Below are 16,385 nucleotides of genomic sequence, written 5' to 3'. Positions count from 1 at the left end.
AATGTGCGACGCTCATTACAGCAAGTTTACAGTACAACAGAAATAGGTGGATTGTCTCCCTTAGTTCAATAACCTGACGCTCACTGATTACTTACAGGCAGGTACACCATACCAGGTTATCTCCCTTAGTTCAATGATCTGGTATTCCACAGATTAACCACAGGTATACAACCTACACCAAGTTATCTCACTTACCTAGTAGCAAATCATTTACACATACCATACAACTCAGCATTAACCTTTGCATGGATGGTTAAGTATAATTCTGTTCTTACTCCATAATTACTGAGTAACAATAACTCATATTGGATTAATATATATGCTACACAGGTACATCAACATGTACATATAATCTGCATGACACTATATATTCTAAATGGAGTAATACAGTACCTTGAATTATCATAACTCAACAGTTAACTTCAGTTGAATACACAATATTTACAGTGTTACAGTACAATCTCAATTTAATAACGTTTACCAATACTTGCATTCAACAAATATATTTCCCTGTTTCAACATATTTGTTACAGACTAAATTATGATCTAACCATTCAATATCTAAACATCAGTTTCAAGCAATTTAAAATACTTTCGTAATGTTCTATCCTTCTTACCGGAATAAACTTTGAGTGCCCTTGACCTTATTTCCGATCTGTATGCGCATAACCCTTACGACACTGACCATGCTACTTCCGGTTCGCAGCAATAACAATTTACTCTAGCAATAATAATATTTTCGTCTGCCCACAAGGTTTAATCCATTTAATGAACTTTTAGGTCATAGAATGCAAAAGCGAATGGTTGTAACTGACATATGTACAGCATCAAGCAAAACCACAATCGACTTGCACTACAAATAGGTCACAAAGTTTTGTCAACGACAGATTCAAAGAACTAAACATATGCACAGTTCCTAGTGTTTTTATACATCCAAACAAAAGTGTAAACATGACCTACATGGGCTTACGAGGAAATGTGCCTGGTGTTGAGTTTGAATACATACCTGAAAACAGACAACAGCGTGATATAGTTCCAGCGTCAATTTATTAATCACCCCAATAAGATGGCGTCAATGTGCGACGCTGGTGACGTCACATCTGCTGGTGATGTCACATCTACACATTACCTCACAACCAGTTATGTTTTCTGAACGAACGTCTGTTGGTTCGACTCACAAAAAATATGGGGGGTACCTAATTCAACATAATTTTAGCTAGCTTAAACTTACCCAAAATATATATGTCAATTCTAAAGGGCTAACACTTGTCTTAAGTGGCGACTAACGGGATCGGGTGGTCAGGCTCGCTGACTTGGTTGACACATGTCATCGGTTCCCAAATGCGCAGATCGATGTTCATGCTGTTGATCACTGGATTGTCTGGTCCAGACTCGATTATTTACAGACTGCCACCATAAAGCTGGAATATTGCTGAGTGCGGCGTAAAACTAAACTCACTCACTCCCTCACTCAAAACTTTTTGATTCCTTTGACACTATTATTCTTGTATGACAATGAACTCAAATTGCAACAATGCAAATGTACTTTTTTTTGTTACACGTCTGGGGTTGAAATGCCGGCACAAACAACTCCATGTCGTTTTCTTCCAGCTTCAACATTCTGTGTGACTTGCCAGAAGGAACTAGATCATCTACTTTAAGCAAAACCAGTGATGATCCGGGTTAGAATTTTGATCTTCAGCAACCCATGCTTGTCGTAAGTGGCGATAAACGGGATCGTTGGTCAGACTCACTGACTTGGTTGACACATGTCATGTGTATCCCAACTGCGTAGATCGAGGCTCATGATGTTGATCACTCGATTGTCTGGTCCAGGCTCAATTATTTACAGACCGCCGCCGAATATTGCTTAGTGCGGCGTTAAACAACAACCCAACCAAGCAATCAATCAACCTTTAATCAAGATATCTTATCTCGTCACCCAGATTATATCTTCACGTTTGGCCACTGGAACAGTGTTTCTTCTTCTCCAAAAAGGAATACTCCTCTTCGCCATCTGTATCATCAATATCAAGCACTTCGCCATCTGTATCATCAATATCAAGCACTTCGCCATCTGTATCATCAATATCGAGCACTTTGCCATCTGTATCATCAATATAAAGCACTTCGCCATCTGTATCATCAATATCAAGCACTTTGCCGATATTCCATTCCTTCTGATAAACAGCTGCAATGATGCCGCCAACGTTAATCACCAATCTACTGTCATTTAATTTTGTCTCCTGCTTTGCCTAGTTTCCGGAGTTACAACTTGTTTTCTCATAGACGATTCTGTCAAAAATCGATTGCGTCGTTAGGCCCTATTTGTATAATGACTGATCCAAATTGATCCCATTTCTGTGTTGTTTTACCTCGATATTTAATCATGTCATGTAAAAATCTGTTTGTATTCTCAAACAGTGTCGGCATTCATAAGTTTTCACATGGAATACAGCAATTAAGCCGCTCACCTCGTTGTAACCCGTGTTAGGTGGTATAAACTCTTAACATGTTATTTGTCATCATTCACTTGATGGTCAGTTAATGAATTTATAACAGGTATAATTAGTGGTAACTTTGCTTAGATTACCCGGACACGAGGTTCCTATTTGGCATTTCTTGTGTCTGAGTAAATATTCAACATTATAAACATCGATCAAAGGATTAACCGATAACACGCCGATTGATTAATTACTTTTATCTTACACAGCGGAACTGTCAAACTAAACATATGCACAGTTCCTAGTGTTTTTATACATCCAAACAAAAGTGTAAACATGACCTACATGGGCTTAAGAGGAAATGTGCCTGGTGTTGAGTTTGAATACATACCTGAAAACAGACAACAGCGTGATATAGTTCCAGCGTCAATTTATTAATCACCCCAATAAGATGGCGTCAATGTGCGACGCTGGTGACGTCACATCTGCTGGTGATGTCACATCTACACATTACCTCACAACCAGTTATGTTTTCTGAACGAACGTCTGTTGGTTCGACTAACAAAAAATATGGGGGGTACCTAATTCAACATAATTTTAGCTTAAACTTACCCAAAATATATATGTCAATTCTAAAGGGCTAACACTTGTCTTAAGTGGCGACTAACGGGATCGGGTGGTCAGGCTCGCTGACTTGGTTGACACATGTCATCGGTTCCCATGTTCATGCTGTTGATCACTGGATTGTCTGGTCCAGACTCGATTATTTACAGACTGCCACCATAAAGCTGGAATATTGCTGAGTGCGGCGTAAAACTAAACTCACTCACTCCCTCACTCAAAACTTTTTGATTCCTTTGACACTATTATTCTTGTATGACAATGAACTCAAATTGCAACAATGCAAATGTACTTTTTTTTGTTACACGTCTGGGGTTGAAATGCCGGCACAAACAACTCCATGTCGTTTTCTTCCAGCTTCAACATTCTGTGTGACTTGCCAGAAGGAACTAGATCATCTACTTTAAACAAAACCAGTGATGATCCGGGTTAGAATTTTGATCTTCAGCAACCCATGCTTGTCGTAAGTGGCGATAAACGGGATCGTTGGTCAGACTCACTGACTTGGTTGACACATGTCATGTGTATCCCAACTGCGTAGATCGAGACTCATGATGTTGATCACTCGATTGTCTGGTCCAGGCTCAATTATTTACAGACCGCCGCCGAATATTGCTTAGTGCGGCGTTAAACAACAACCCAACCAAGCAATCAACCTTTAATCAAGATATCTTATCTCGTCACCCAGATTATATCTTCACGTTTGGCCACTTGAACAGTGTTTCTTCTTCTCCAAAAAGGAAAACTCCTCTTCGCCATCTGTATCATCAATATCAAGCACTTCGCCATCTGTATCATCAATATCAAGCACTTCGCCATCTGTATCATCAATATCAAGCACTTCGCCATCTGTATCATCAATATCAAGCACTTCGCCATCTGTATCATCAATATCAAGCACTTTGCCGATATTCCATTCCTTCTGATAAACAGCTGCAATGACGCCGTCAACGTTAAGGGTCAGCAGAGGCAGTGTAGGGTCAGTTTGGCTTCCAGAATCAGCAACAGGTGCAGGGGTTGCAGGATCTGCTTCTTCAGGTGGCTGTGCGGAGAGCTCACTCATCCACGATATTCCAAATGATCTCCCCACACAGGGTGCTAAAGGGTGTCTTCTTCTTTTCGTGGACAACTGTGCCTCGAGCTTTTCTAATTGTCACGACGAAGCATTCCCTAGAAGAGTCTGGAGTCGCACTTTGTGCTTCCTTCCATGTATCAAATAAGTGTAGCTTAATAGAAATATATGGTCACATGTATATAGTCGTGTATCGTCATACCACTTCATTTCTAATAGGGGCGGTGGGGTAGCCTAGTGGTTAAAGCGTTGGCTCGTCACGCCGAAGACCCGGGTTCGTTTGCCCACATGGGCACAATGTGTTAAGCCCATTTCTGGTGTCCCCCGCCGTGATATTGCTGGAATATTGCTAAAAGCGGCGTAAAACTAAACTCAGTCAGTCAGTCAGTCATTTCTAATATGTATTGCTGAATTCATTAAAACAGAGTCAGTGCGTGTTGTCAACTCAGGCTGAAGACCGTAACCACATTACAACATCAGTGATATCCTTCCTGGTCACTTTTGAAGCTTACATGTAAAAACTAAATGGGTGCGTGTTTCAGTGCACCCAAGTACCACTGCGTTTATTCAAATTATTACATTAATCAGGAGAAAGTAAGATACTATATGGATAACAACTTCTTTATCATATATGATGCGACGTTTCGGTATATCTTCTTATGCCGTTGTCAAGCAAGATCTTACTACTCACCAACTTCTAAAATGCCAATCAAATAGATTAATCATGGACACTGTTGTTATGAGTTAAATAACCAGAGACATCAATGAAGGTTTATTGAGAATGAGTGTTAGGCTAACAAGGACATGTTGGTCGGACAGTCGGCACCGCCTTTAAGGACACCAGAAATAGACTTGAAAGTGCATATTAATCAATTCATTAAACAACCAGACATACAGAAAGATGGGTGCTCATCGGATGCTTTTTTTCTTTTCTTTTTAAATAAACCTGGTTATCGAATTTCTAATTTCTGATTGTGTGGAAGATAAGTATGATGGACTTAGATGTTCTGTCAGAATATCATTGACTCATGGTTTTATCTTTGTAACATGTTTGTAGCGCCATGGTATTAAAACATACACGCTGTTTGTCACAATACTCGGTCGGTTAGTTATTGTCATCCACTGTGGATACTGACTTCCTTCCGCGAAGACGATTTCACTATTTATAGTTCTCTGTCTCTCTGACCTCCATTTCATTCACATATTGTATTGTGGCCGTGAACTGAATCCTTCTTGTACCGTTAATGGGCACAAGGTTGTCGCTTCCACCACGCAATCTATCAGTGTCCGCCGGGGCCATCAGCCCACGTGAGTCCATTTGCCAGCAAACGTAACCTGACATGATAAGAGACTGGGCTACCGGCCGGCCGTTAGGACAACAGAAATGACCTTTGAAGTTTTTGTATGAATGCTGTTCTCGGACAATGGACAAAAAAATTAAAAAGAGGTCCATTTTCGAAGATATATATTTCTAAATAGCTTTATTTTGGGACCAAATGTGAGTCTATGTCTGGCGCTAAAGACAATATTAAACATTCTTCCCGTATCACTTTTGATTTAATTAATAATACCAGAGACCATATAATAGATCGATCTATTATATGGTCTCTGATAATACATAAAGACCTGTCTCCTGACTTGTGAGATAAATACAGTCTTACATTTATCACCTGAAGTCCCCACAATCAACATTCAACTGTGGTTTCTCCGAAAGGTTACCTATATATTTATATGTCATACTGATAACATTTTAAGAGTTGATAATCTGTAGGAAGGCGTCTCTTCAGAGACAATTTTCCTTCAAAACGAGACTTGTAAACAAACAAGTAATGCAGCAGCGTACTGGCTACATGAGTTATATCTGCAGCATTAACATGGCTTAATTACCTTTTCCCTGGGATAATCGCGTGTACGTTACTGTGTGATTCTCCCACCCACACGTACCGCATATATGCGTCTTGGTTGCCTGTCTCTCACCTACTTTCACTATAAACAACTGGGATTGGTTTACTTTTTGAATTAGTGTCTAAACTATATTCATGATGTCCGTCAAAATGTGTGGAATGTTACTGCAGACATGATGGTAATATTGCATGCCATTGTGGTACAAGTGTAGCCAGTTAAAAAACCCGACAGAATTTCAGAAACAATTTTAATTTCAATGATTTCTTTTGAGCTATTGTATACTAGATATCTTCATTAGGTTAAATAAGATTAGAATGAATCCCTAGAGACTTTACAGTTTCTATGTCACAGTGCGATAAGATCATAACAGTCGTGTACAAATATATATATATACACTGATAATAGCCCGATGACCGACCGACCGACCGACATGCGCAGACACCATATTTAAGGAAACGTACCTACTAAGCTGGGCCCCGTCTCTCATAACGTAATATACACACTAGTTGACGCGCGCAAAGGGAGCCAGGAACCAGCTTAGTGTACCAACTCCACACGATCAAGGCGAAGGTCGTTTGATATGCTGGGATCAGATCAGCCAGGTAAGAGAGGGTGATATTTCTTTCTCTTTCGCGTCGTTTTGTCATGTTGCCAGTTGAAGATAGTGTAATGACTAGTGAAAGAGTTTGTAAGGTGACGATGTTGACGACCAAAACGTGTTAACGCCATACCCCAGCTGTACGCTGTGTGTGGTGCAGGTGGTGACTGTGTCTTCGTTGTCACAATTGTTGGTGGATGTCACTTTCCGTAACGAGTAGAGATGACAGCAAGAAAGAATTGAGGAGTAAAATTCATCGTTCTCGACTTACTTGAACAACAGAACTTTTCTGTTTGTACAACTGTATGGAACTGTATATTTTCAGTCAAGTTGAGAATACAGGCAGAATGACAGTGTGTTTAGAAATCATTCCATGGGGTACATAACGAGGATATTAGTTTTTGTTGTTCAGAAACGTTTTGTCATATTCCATAAATTCACCTTCTCCAGTATTCGTACAATTCTTAGTCAGCATTGGCATCTCTTTGAAGCGTTTTGTATGTCATTTATTTGATTCATGTACAATGTTTACAATCACACAACTGAATAAATAAAATTGAATATTTGAAATTGATATGTGCATTCACGATAGAATTGTGAAATTGTGACACCACACCCACCCACCTAACAGCCACCCACCTTCCCTACCCCCCAAGTCCCTGGCAGCACAAGTAGTCAAGTACCCATGCAGAGTTGTCTCCCTTATGCATGACAGGATCCGAGATGCCCTTGAATTTCAGGCAGTTCTTGGTGTGTTTTGTATAGGTTTGACTGTAACAGAAACTGATTCATGATTGTCATTGCCTTGTTAAAATTTAATCCAAAAGGCTAAATAATATGTGGTCATTAGATGTATGTGTCTCACTTCACTTAAAACACCATGTTGCCATGAGATGCAGGTCTCACATCCCTTAACTGCTATTTCTTACAAAACACTTATACCCACCATTAATCGTCATCACCATTCCTTTGTACATTTACTCTCAGCAAACCTGAACAAGCTGTTCAAATATGAGACTTCTCGTGGATAACCCTTGATCATAGTTATGACTCAGTCTGTATGAGCAAGGGTCAGGAAACAAAGATTGAAGGTATAGTCTGGCTAGGTTAAGGCAAGGTGTCAAGGGTCAAAATACAAAATGTAGTTCTTAAACATGCTCTCCAGGCACCTAAATATTATGTATATCTACTTGTATTAAGTTATTTGGTTGATACCAATGACTTGATCTTTTCACTACCTACAGACCATCAAGCACTGACCACTTTATGTATAGGAGTATCCTTGTAATCATTATCAGTGTTGCAAACGTCTCTAGCGCAAACGCACAGAATGAGTTGTCAGGGGAAGAGACTAAAGTTTGCCTACAATCCATGTAGCAAACTGCTAATATTATCATGATTATTGTAGATCATAAATATATAAATATTGTAAATATCATAGATAAATTTTTTTAGACATACTTGGTTAAATGATCAATTCTGTATGTAAAGTTGTGATACAATGCTTCCAAATTTGTACAGATATTAGACAAAATATGACAGAAGGTTATATTAGATGTTGTAGAAACAAATACGTCATTTGTATCTCACTGATGTGGTTTAATATCTCATTAAGTCTGATTCTTGGTGGATTTTCTCCCGAGGGAGAATGTTAAATGATCTGCATGTGGTTTTGTCGGCTAGGAAGTAAGACTTTTGCATTAATGCATCCATTAACTGAAATGGAATTACGCTGGTACCTGCCAGGGAGAACACTGCTCTGTGAGTGGCTGGTGATATCGAGACTGGTGTGGTATTATTGAACAGGATGATGTCACTGATTCGTATTGATGTCTACAAGTCTACTGATTAACATAATTCAATATACAGTCTTAGAAATGACTTGTTGATTTATTTATTAATAAGAATCTACTTGAACTTAACTGTGTTCATCTGGTGGTATAAATACCAGTTTCTCATTAATAGCACCATAAATATGGACAGTATTAGGTAAATTAACAGTTCATGTGAAGCACACTGATTTCTGAAACAACAATCTTTACCACACATCCTGAAGCCCTTTTTGTGTAGGGCTTCAGTGTTAGAGTTCCAGATACTTATACTCCGACACTGTCTCAACAGATTCACCGTTGATTATCACTGGAAGCATTTCTGTGGGTTTACTCCGAAAGTCAATTATCAGTTCCTTTGTTTTTGTTACATTTAAGAGTAAGTGGTTTTCTGAACACCAAGTCGTAAAATGATTAATGTCCTCTAAAACAGTTCTTCAGAATCAGTGTCGTTCAATGGATATGTTAGACAATAATGGATATGTAAGACAACAATGGATATGTTAGACAATAATGGATATGTAAGACAACAATGGATATGTTAGAACAACAATGGATATGTTAGACAATAATGGATATGTAAGACAACAATGGATATGTTGGACAATAATGGATATGTAAGACAACAATGGATATGTTAGAACAACAATGGATATGTTAGACAATAATGGATATGTTAGAGCAACAATAGATATGTTGGACAATAATGGATATGTAAGACAGCAATGGATATGTTATGATTCAACTCAAAAAGTGTTTTTGTACCAAGTATTCTTGGTATCCTCTGATGAGCAATTATCACGGTTCTAATGTTCAGGTTTACACAGTTTCTCTCATCTATTCTAAGAGAAAATGTCCTTTGTAGAGTTTGTATTTTGAAATTAAGGTGTGCCCCAAATATTAGAATGTATTGTCTCCATATTGCTGTAAATTTTGTACATATATCAGGGTATGAAACTCCCTAAACTTTCAGCCAGACCACAGAGCTGGTTAGCCGTGACCAAAACATACCTGCCCACAAAATATCTTCATATAACGGGTACATGTCTAAATTTTAAACCGACCATCAGATAGTTGAATTTGAGAATCTGGTAGTCAATGAAAATAACCCATCCCGGGCGGGCGTGCAGGCAGGTATTTTGAAGAGTGATGTGCCTGGCCTGACATTGTACGTGTCACATAATATACCTATTTATTCATACATGCTACATGTGTTAGTTTAAGAAAAAATAATAACTGTTCTCTCATTTCTGTAGATCAACACGATCAATACAACAGTGTAATATCAAATTTATATCCCCCAAAATATATCATCTTTTTTGAGTGACTAAATCACTGAGTATAACAAACATGTTTTGATTGGTTGTAATTGGTAGTTTAACCAATCACAAGCAGTGTTACTTAATTTTTGACTACACTTGTCAACTATTCTGGGAATAATGCTTGTTCTGTTTAGACAGTTTGACAGAAAAATGAGTAAAAAAAGAAACAGAAAGTGAGTAGGAACCAATGGATCAGGAACAGATATTTCTCCCAAATAGTTAGTGCAGCTGCCATGAGTTGGGAATTTTGAATCTGGTTAGTAAGTTTCCGGCCCCTCCTGGCCAGAAATATTTCTTACACACTCAAGCATACACATACAGGAGACCAGTGCAAGTACATAAATGACAGTCTCAAATACAAGCTAAATCACTGTCATACATATATATATGCCACACACATGCACACACTGTTGTGTGTATGCGTGTGAGTGTGTGTGTTTCTATCTAATAAGTTTCCAACTGATGATAAGATGAGATCATGTCATTCAACATTGTTATCTTGTCTTAAGTCAGATATTCGCTTTTTGTCTTGTCATGGCAGAATGGCACACCTTGGGATTGAAAGGGACGGGTACGATAGGTACTACAAATATAGATTATTACTGAATTTGAGTACTAAGTGATAATAAAGATTGATTGATTGATTGATTGATTGATTGATTTTTTTATTTTTTAATTTTTTTTTAAATTTTATTTATTCTTTGGTCACACGGTTGCAGCCCCTGTGACTACATCTGACATCTAAGTATATGTGGATTATGTGATCAGTATTAATATGATCAGTAGGTGAGCTTTGAAAACCCAGTCAGTTTAAACGTGACTTGGTTGAGTGGCCTGTTCCACAGGCTGGGGTCAGTACAGTAACATTGTCATGTAGGTCATTTAGTGTTCTACATGTCAACAATATATCTCCCAGTCTTGTCTATTTTATCCAGAGTCACATGTTGCACTGATTGTGGTCTGTGAATGTTATTTTCACCTGTGGGATCACTGTTGACTGCCGTATGATGTCTGAAAGGGTCAGAGAGTAGTATAGGGAATGGGGGTTCTGTGACAGGCCGATTAAGAGCGTCATTATATATCTATTCCGCTTCCAGCCCCCAGTATAAATTAACAATTTCGAGCAGAGACACCATTCGATGCACATCCCAGACCCCTATAGGAGCCTTAACATCTGTAGGGTACCATGAGTTTCGGCAACCCCAGGCGGGAACGAGGACTGCAATCGTCCCCAGCCGCAGAGCGGTGCGGATGCTAAGCAGCCACCAGTTCCCAGTCATAGAATGGGGATTCTGTAACAGGCCGACTAAGAGTGTCATTATATACCAATTCCGCCGAGCAGAGACACCATTCAATGCACAGCCCAGGCCAACTAAGAGCACTAATTTCACCACTCAGTGGTTTTATGGCGTGTGCCCGTGCTGGCGTAAGTCGTGGCGCCGCCGGGCGCGATCCACCGTTGGTGTCCATGGGCGACAGCGGCGTCTTGTTGAGGGTGATGCGTAGATGTTGTGTTTGTGTCGGCTTCTCAACGTTCGTTCATTCGGTGTTTGAGCGTCTTATTCTTGAACAGAGCTTGTTTGAAGAGGGCGTGCTTGATGTGTTGTTTCACCACGTATTTCTTGACCCTTTTGCCTTTCGGATCTCACCCTTGTCAGCTTTCAAGATGGAGTACATCTTAGGCCTCAAGCCGGCGTGATTCGGCGATGGGTGTGCCAGCCGCATTCGTCCTTCATCTTGCCAAGGACCTTTTGTTGATCGTGTTGTGTAGGGCATGGTCCTTGGGGTAATCGCTGGTGTCGTACAGGTGTATGTGTTTTGCCATGTCCTCATACACATCCTCGGTGTGTATATCTAGCAACAAGGAATCTGTGTCCGTGTACAGCAGCCCACATCGATCACCGTATTGCTTCTTGAGCGGTTGTAGTAGAAATCATACATGAGATGTTTGGACAGGTCGAGAATGCTCATCCCCACGTAGGCGGGTCGGTTGAGCTTGATGTGACTTTTGTTCATGTGCAGCGCCGCCAAGTCGTTATGGAATAGCTTGCTTCGGTTGAAGGCGGGCTAGCGATCAGTTTCCTGAGTTTTCCTCCTGCTGCGATCGATGACGAGTTTGACCGTCACCCGTTTTCTCAGGTTCTCCATCGCCTTACCAAACACCGAAGTTGTTCATGAGCTTATACAAGTTCTTCTCGAAGTCACTGGTGGCCAGCTTTCGCGGAGTCCGTGTTCATTCTGATGTAGGGCTCCATCCAAGGACTTTGGTCAAACTTCAGCACCCTATGAATTTTGGTCAGTTTCATACCCAACGATAGGTACAGCTGCAGGTTGCGATAGTGCACGACATACTTGGTCTTGTTCATCAAGTTCGACGAAGTTTTTCCACCCGAGCCAGGGTGTTCTCACCCAACAAGTCCTGCTGATAGTCGGACATCCAGTCTCGGTAGACCATCAACCGCTCGGGGCCAGCGGTAGCTGTTGTGAGCAGCGTGCAATGCCTCGGGATACTCCAGATCCACTTCCAGGATGTAACCCTTCCCCGAATCCGCGCGATGCTCGCGGATATCGATCTCATCATCCAACCACTCAAACCCACCCGTAGGGCAGAGAGACTGACTCATAGCCCAGCCATACAGGTTGTTGGCGCTCTAGGTAGAGGAGATGATTGGTGGGTTTGCTAGAGTCGTAGCCTTCCACGCACGTATTGTTGGCTCTTGCGTACCGTTTGGCGACCATGGAAATCCCACCTCGTAAGCCTTTCTCGATGAACAGGTGCATGTCGTAATCCGTGAGCAATTCCAGCTTAACTCCGGTTTTCTTCAGCAGCGCATCCTACGATAGACCGGGGCTGGTGTAGTACCATGCAGGGTCGAAGTTGATACTGTTTCAAACACGTCCTCCTAAACGTCTCAAACACATCGGCTAGCAGGAGCACGTCCGTTCTCAAGTACAGGTCGTGGTAGTCACCCAGATTCTTACATCCCAGTTTCTCCCACACGTTCTGCGCGTGGACGTAATCATCCTGGGAGATATGGGATTCGGTCAGGTTGCTGTAAAATTGGTTGATAGGAGGTAATCGGGTCTCGTTGAACTTAGACCAATCATCCATGTACTCGTATGGGTACACACCCTTCCTCATCAGCAGGGGCCGAAGTCTCGCATTGGTGTATCGACCAGTGATGGGGAAGGTGTCATTGGCTTTGACCAAACTATCGAGCGATGACAGGAGGAACTGAGCGCTGTCAATGAATCTCAGACCGTTGAGCGAGAACGAGATGTATTTTTCCATGTTGTTGGGGATGCACTTGATATCACCATCGACCTTCGAGATGGCCTGCATGATCAGGTGGGCATCGTACCCTCTCAGATTGTGGAAGACCACGGGGATGTTGATTGTTTTAGGGTTGATTCTAAGCTGGAGATTGCATCGCAGCGTTATGGGCGGCACCTCGGTACCGGGCCGGTGATGTGGCAGTGATCTCTCACAACATCCCCATTCAGCGCCCCTGACATATGTGGCAATTCTCAGCACGCTTGTGGACGACTTGGTCCTTCAGCGTCATCGCATGGGGGCAGCGGTGTACAGTCTTTTCCTAATGATTTTCTCTTCCTGTTGCAAACACATCAGGAATCGTCATTCGGTCGGCGCTAGGACCTCGGTAGATGACTGGAGCGTTCGTCTGTCCATCGCATCGATCGACTACGCACCGAACCCGCAGGCTTGGTGTTCTTGGGTCTTGCACGTAAAACTTTGCTCAGTGTTGGGCACGCCGTGGTCGCACCCGTTTGATGAGGGCTTCAAGTCTCGCGAGATCATGTAAGGCACAGGCATCTGATGTTTGTGGTTGGTGAATTTCAAGATGTTGTCGCCTTCCTTAGGCATGTCAATTCGGATCGCCGCCTCTCTCCTACACCTAGGCAATCCCCTGGTGTGCTTGCAGCAGGTCGCTCGCGTAAAACCGTGCAGACATCGTTCGCAGAAGTGTTTCTTTCTCTGTGCATCGATTGATCGTGGCAACAGCCGCTCAGATTTTTATTGCCGTAGTGATACTGGCCGCTCTTTTCGATGAGGAATATATTGGTTCTACGCGACGGTTTTATCACCCACAGGGCTTATCCTATGCACGATGGTTTTGTCGCCTTCGACCGGAACAACACGCTGACGGCCACCTTGTTCTGCTTTTTGAATTAAGCCCAGTAGGAGATGGGTGTTAAGCGTTCTACACCTCTGAAGTCGAACCCGGATTCTTCGATCGATGGATAGCTGGAACGCCTGCCCGGATTGCCCGTTGGTTCATGCGTAGCAGCTTATGATGACCCGCCACCACCGCATTGTGTAATCGCTAACATCGCCGCCCTTGGGTTTTGGGGTTAACGAGGGCCTTTTTAGCCTTGAAATGCTTGGGCACCGGTATATGCGACCCACCTTTGAGCGGCATGTAGTTCGCTATGTCGAGATAAACGGTGTTGATTTTGTCTACCACCCATCCAGAGCCCATATGGGTATATCTCTCCAACGACTCTTGTATTTTCTGCAACGATGCGTCGATGGAGGATTCAATCAATTCTGGTTGGGTTAGGGCTTCCTGTTTGCCTCTGAAATAAGGTGCAACGTACTCAGTACTGCCGTCCGTATTCTGTTTTGGAGCTCCATTTTCATCGTTAGTTGGTACTTGATGCTTTTCAAGTCGCCTAGTTCTTCGCGCGGAGTTTACTAGCGATGGGGGTTTGACTGTACCGTATCGATATTGAATCAACCGCCATTATCCAACCCCGAGATACTTACCCACGCGTGCTCCGTCTGCACAAATCTCAACTCGACTGGCCTGGTGTCTTCCAGCAAGGTGACCAGCTCGGCTCTTCTCATGCGGGAATAACCCTTCAATCCGCGTTCTTAGCAGCACGAGAGTTTGAGGTCTCGCGACGGTAGGGGGCTTGGTATATTTCATATCGAAAGCAAGGTGAGCAGTTGGGGTTTCTAAAGGCGGGAATAACCCGCCAGTCCACGACTTTTGGCGCAGAGCTTTGAGTTCGATGACAGTAGTCATGGTGTATACCATATCGCGAAGCCACATGTCTAATAGGGCGTTTTCAATGTGCAGATAACCCTGTCAGCCTTCAAAAAATGAAGCGCACCTTTAAACTTTCGTCCTGAGCAGCCGGTTACGTTCATTGAGGTAGTCTTTCTTCTTATCGTAAATAAGTTGGTTTCGAACTACGTCCCTCCCATGGTCTTTGCACAGCCCATAATGTCCTTTGACCCCTATGCCGCATACTTTGCATACGTGAATTGACATGACCCTTTCACACAGTGGGCATGCGAAAGTGGCAATATTCAGTCATACAGCGTTTACCGCGCGAGGCTGTCGGCTTGCCGTCGAGCAATACCCATTTGCAATAATGGGTTCCCACGGGCCACATGGTGTATACCTTATGCGGAGTCAAATGTCTAAATGAATGTTACTACATATGAAAGGGGTCTGGGGTTTGGGGTTTGGGTGTTGCTGGCTTGTCGGCTGTGGAAACTGGTTTGCTATGCTTCCAGGTCTTGTGGATGACCTTCCAGAGTAATACGGCAGCTATCGAAACATAGGTTAACTTTTGGGCTGATTCTACCATCTCCCGCACCTTCTGGATACCCAGACGGGTGTCTTCTTGTTCCTATTCTATTTCTTCCAGGACTTCGTCATTGTCATCATCCTTGTCCAACCTCGACAGGATGTCAACCAACAAATTCGACGATGTATTCGCGGTTTGCTCCACACGAGTCTCGAGACTCCCCAGGCGATCGTAGAAGTCCTGGATGGTTGGTAACGTACTACCAGGTATTGTTACTTTCGATCTATCCCGAGTCACCTTTTGTGGTTCGTCGACCGGCAACGATACTTGTTGGTTGTCGCCTGGCAACGATACTTCTGGTTCTTCGATTGGTGGTATGGTTTCATCGATCTGATCTCTCCATATGTCGTAGAGTCTTGTGGACCCAATACCGAAGCGCTTTTTGACCTCGCTTGCTGGGAGCACCCCTCGAAGGGAGCGTATTTCTTGGATCTTTTCCGAAGACAAATCTCTTCTTGGTGGCATGGTTGGTTTTTCCTGGGAATATATACCCATACTTCCTTCTTGTCTATATGGGGATCCCAATCCTCTCCCAGGAATCCCAACCTTTCCCAGGAAACTCCTAGCAATGCTTATCAAATGCTTAGCAATGCTTAGCAATGCTTAGCAAATGCTTAGCAATGCTAAGTAAATGCTTAGCAATACTTAGCAATACTTAGCAAAACAAGCAAACTTCTAGGTTCTGTCTAGTGTACCCTAGTATGTCTAGTGTGCCCTACATTCCCATATAGACAATATTTTGCTAATGTAGATATACTGCGCAACCAAATGCCTCCAAAAAGACAACTATCACAATACCAAGTGGAGGAGATTCGCAAGATGCGTGGAAAAGTCCCAGCACAAGAAACAAGACAACGATTCGGCATCGGTTCCAATCGACTACGCAAAATATGGAATACAGCCCCTGGAGGGAAAGCGTCGACCCCCAGCACAGACGCAGCCACTAGCGAGGCGTCTGCCGGCAGCGTATTG

At 42.5% G+C, this 16,385-nt stretch overlaps 2 protein-coding genes across 2 annotated transcripts in view; one reads left to right on the top strand and one right to left on the bottom strand.

Moving 5' to 3' along the window:
* Positions 1-1,955: 1,955 nt before the first annotated feature.
* LOC124279312 (transcription initiation factor TFIID subunit 11-like) lies at positions 1,956-4,128 on the bottom strand. The gene is made up of 2 exons (XM_046715123.1): positions 3,777-4,128; positions 1,956-2,191 (listed from the first exon to the last, which is right to left on the bottom strand). Exons 1-2 carry the CDS (start codon positions 4,126-4,128, stop codon positions 1,956-1,958), a joined length of 588 nt encoding a protein of 195 aa, XP_046571079.1.
* A 2,436-nt stretch (positions 4,129-6,564) lies between these two features.
* Positions 6,565-16,385, top strand: part of LOC124279405 (nuclear receptor subfamily 2 group C member 1-like) — an 80,426-nt gene continuing 70,605 nt past the window's right edge. The window contains exon 1 of the mRNA XM_046715224.1: positions 6,565-6,644. The gene's annotated coding sequence lies outside the window, so the exon portion shown is untranslated. The remainder of the gene's footprint in view (positions 6,645-16,385) is intronic.

The sequence above is a fragment of the Haliotis rubra genome, unplaced genomic scaffold, assembly GCF_003918875.1.
Source record: "Haliotis rubra isolate DU_JTF1 unplaced genomic scaffold, ASM391887v1 Scf25, whole genome shotgun sequence".
Taxonomy (NCBI): Eukaryota; Metazoa; Mollusca; class Gastropoda; order Lepetellida; family Haliotidae; genus Haliotis; species Haliotis rubra.
Note: the sequence above shows the minus strand (reverse complement) of the source record. Positions and strands in the feature narration are given on the sequence as shown.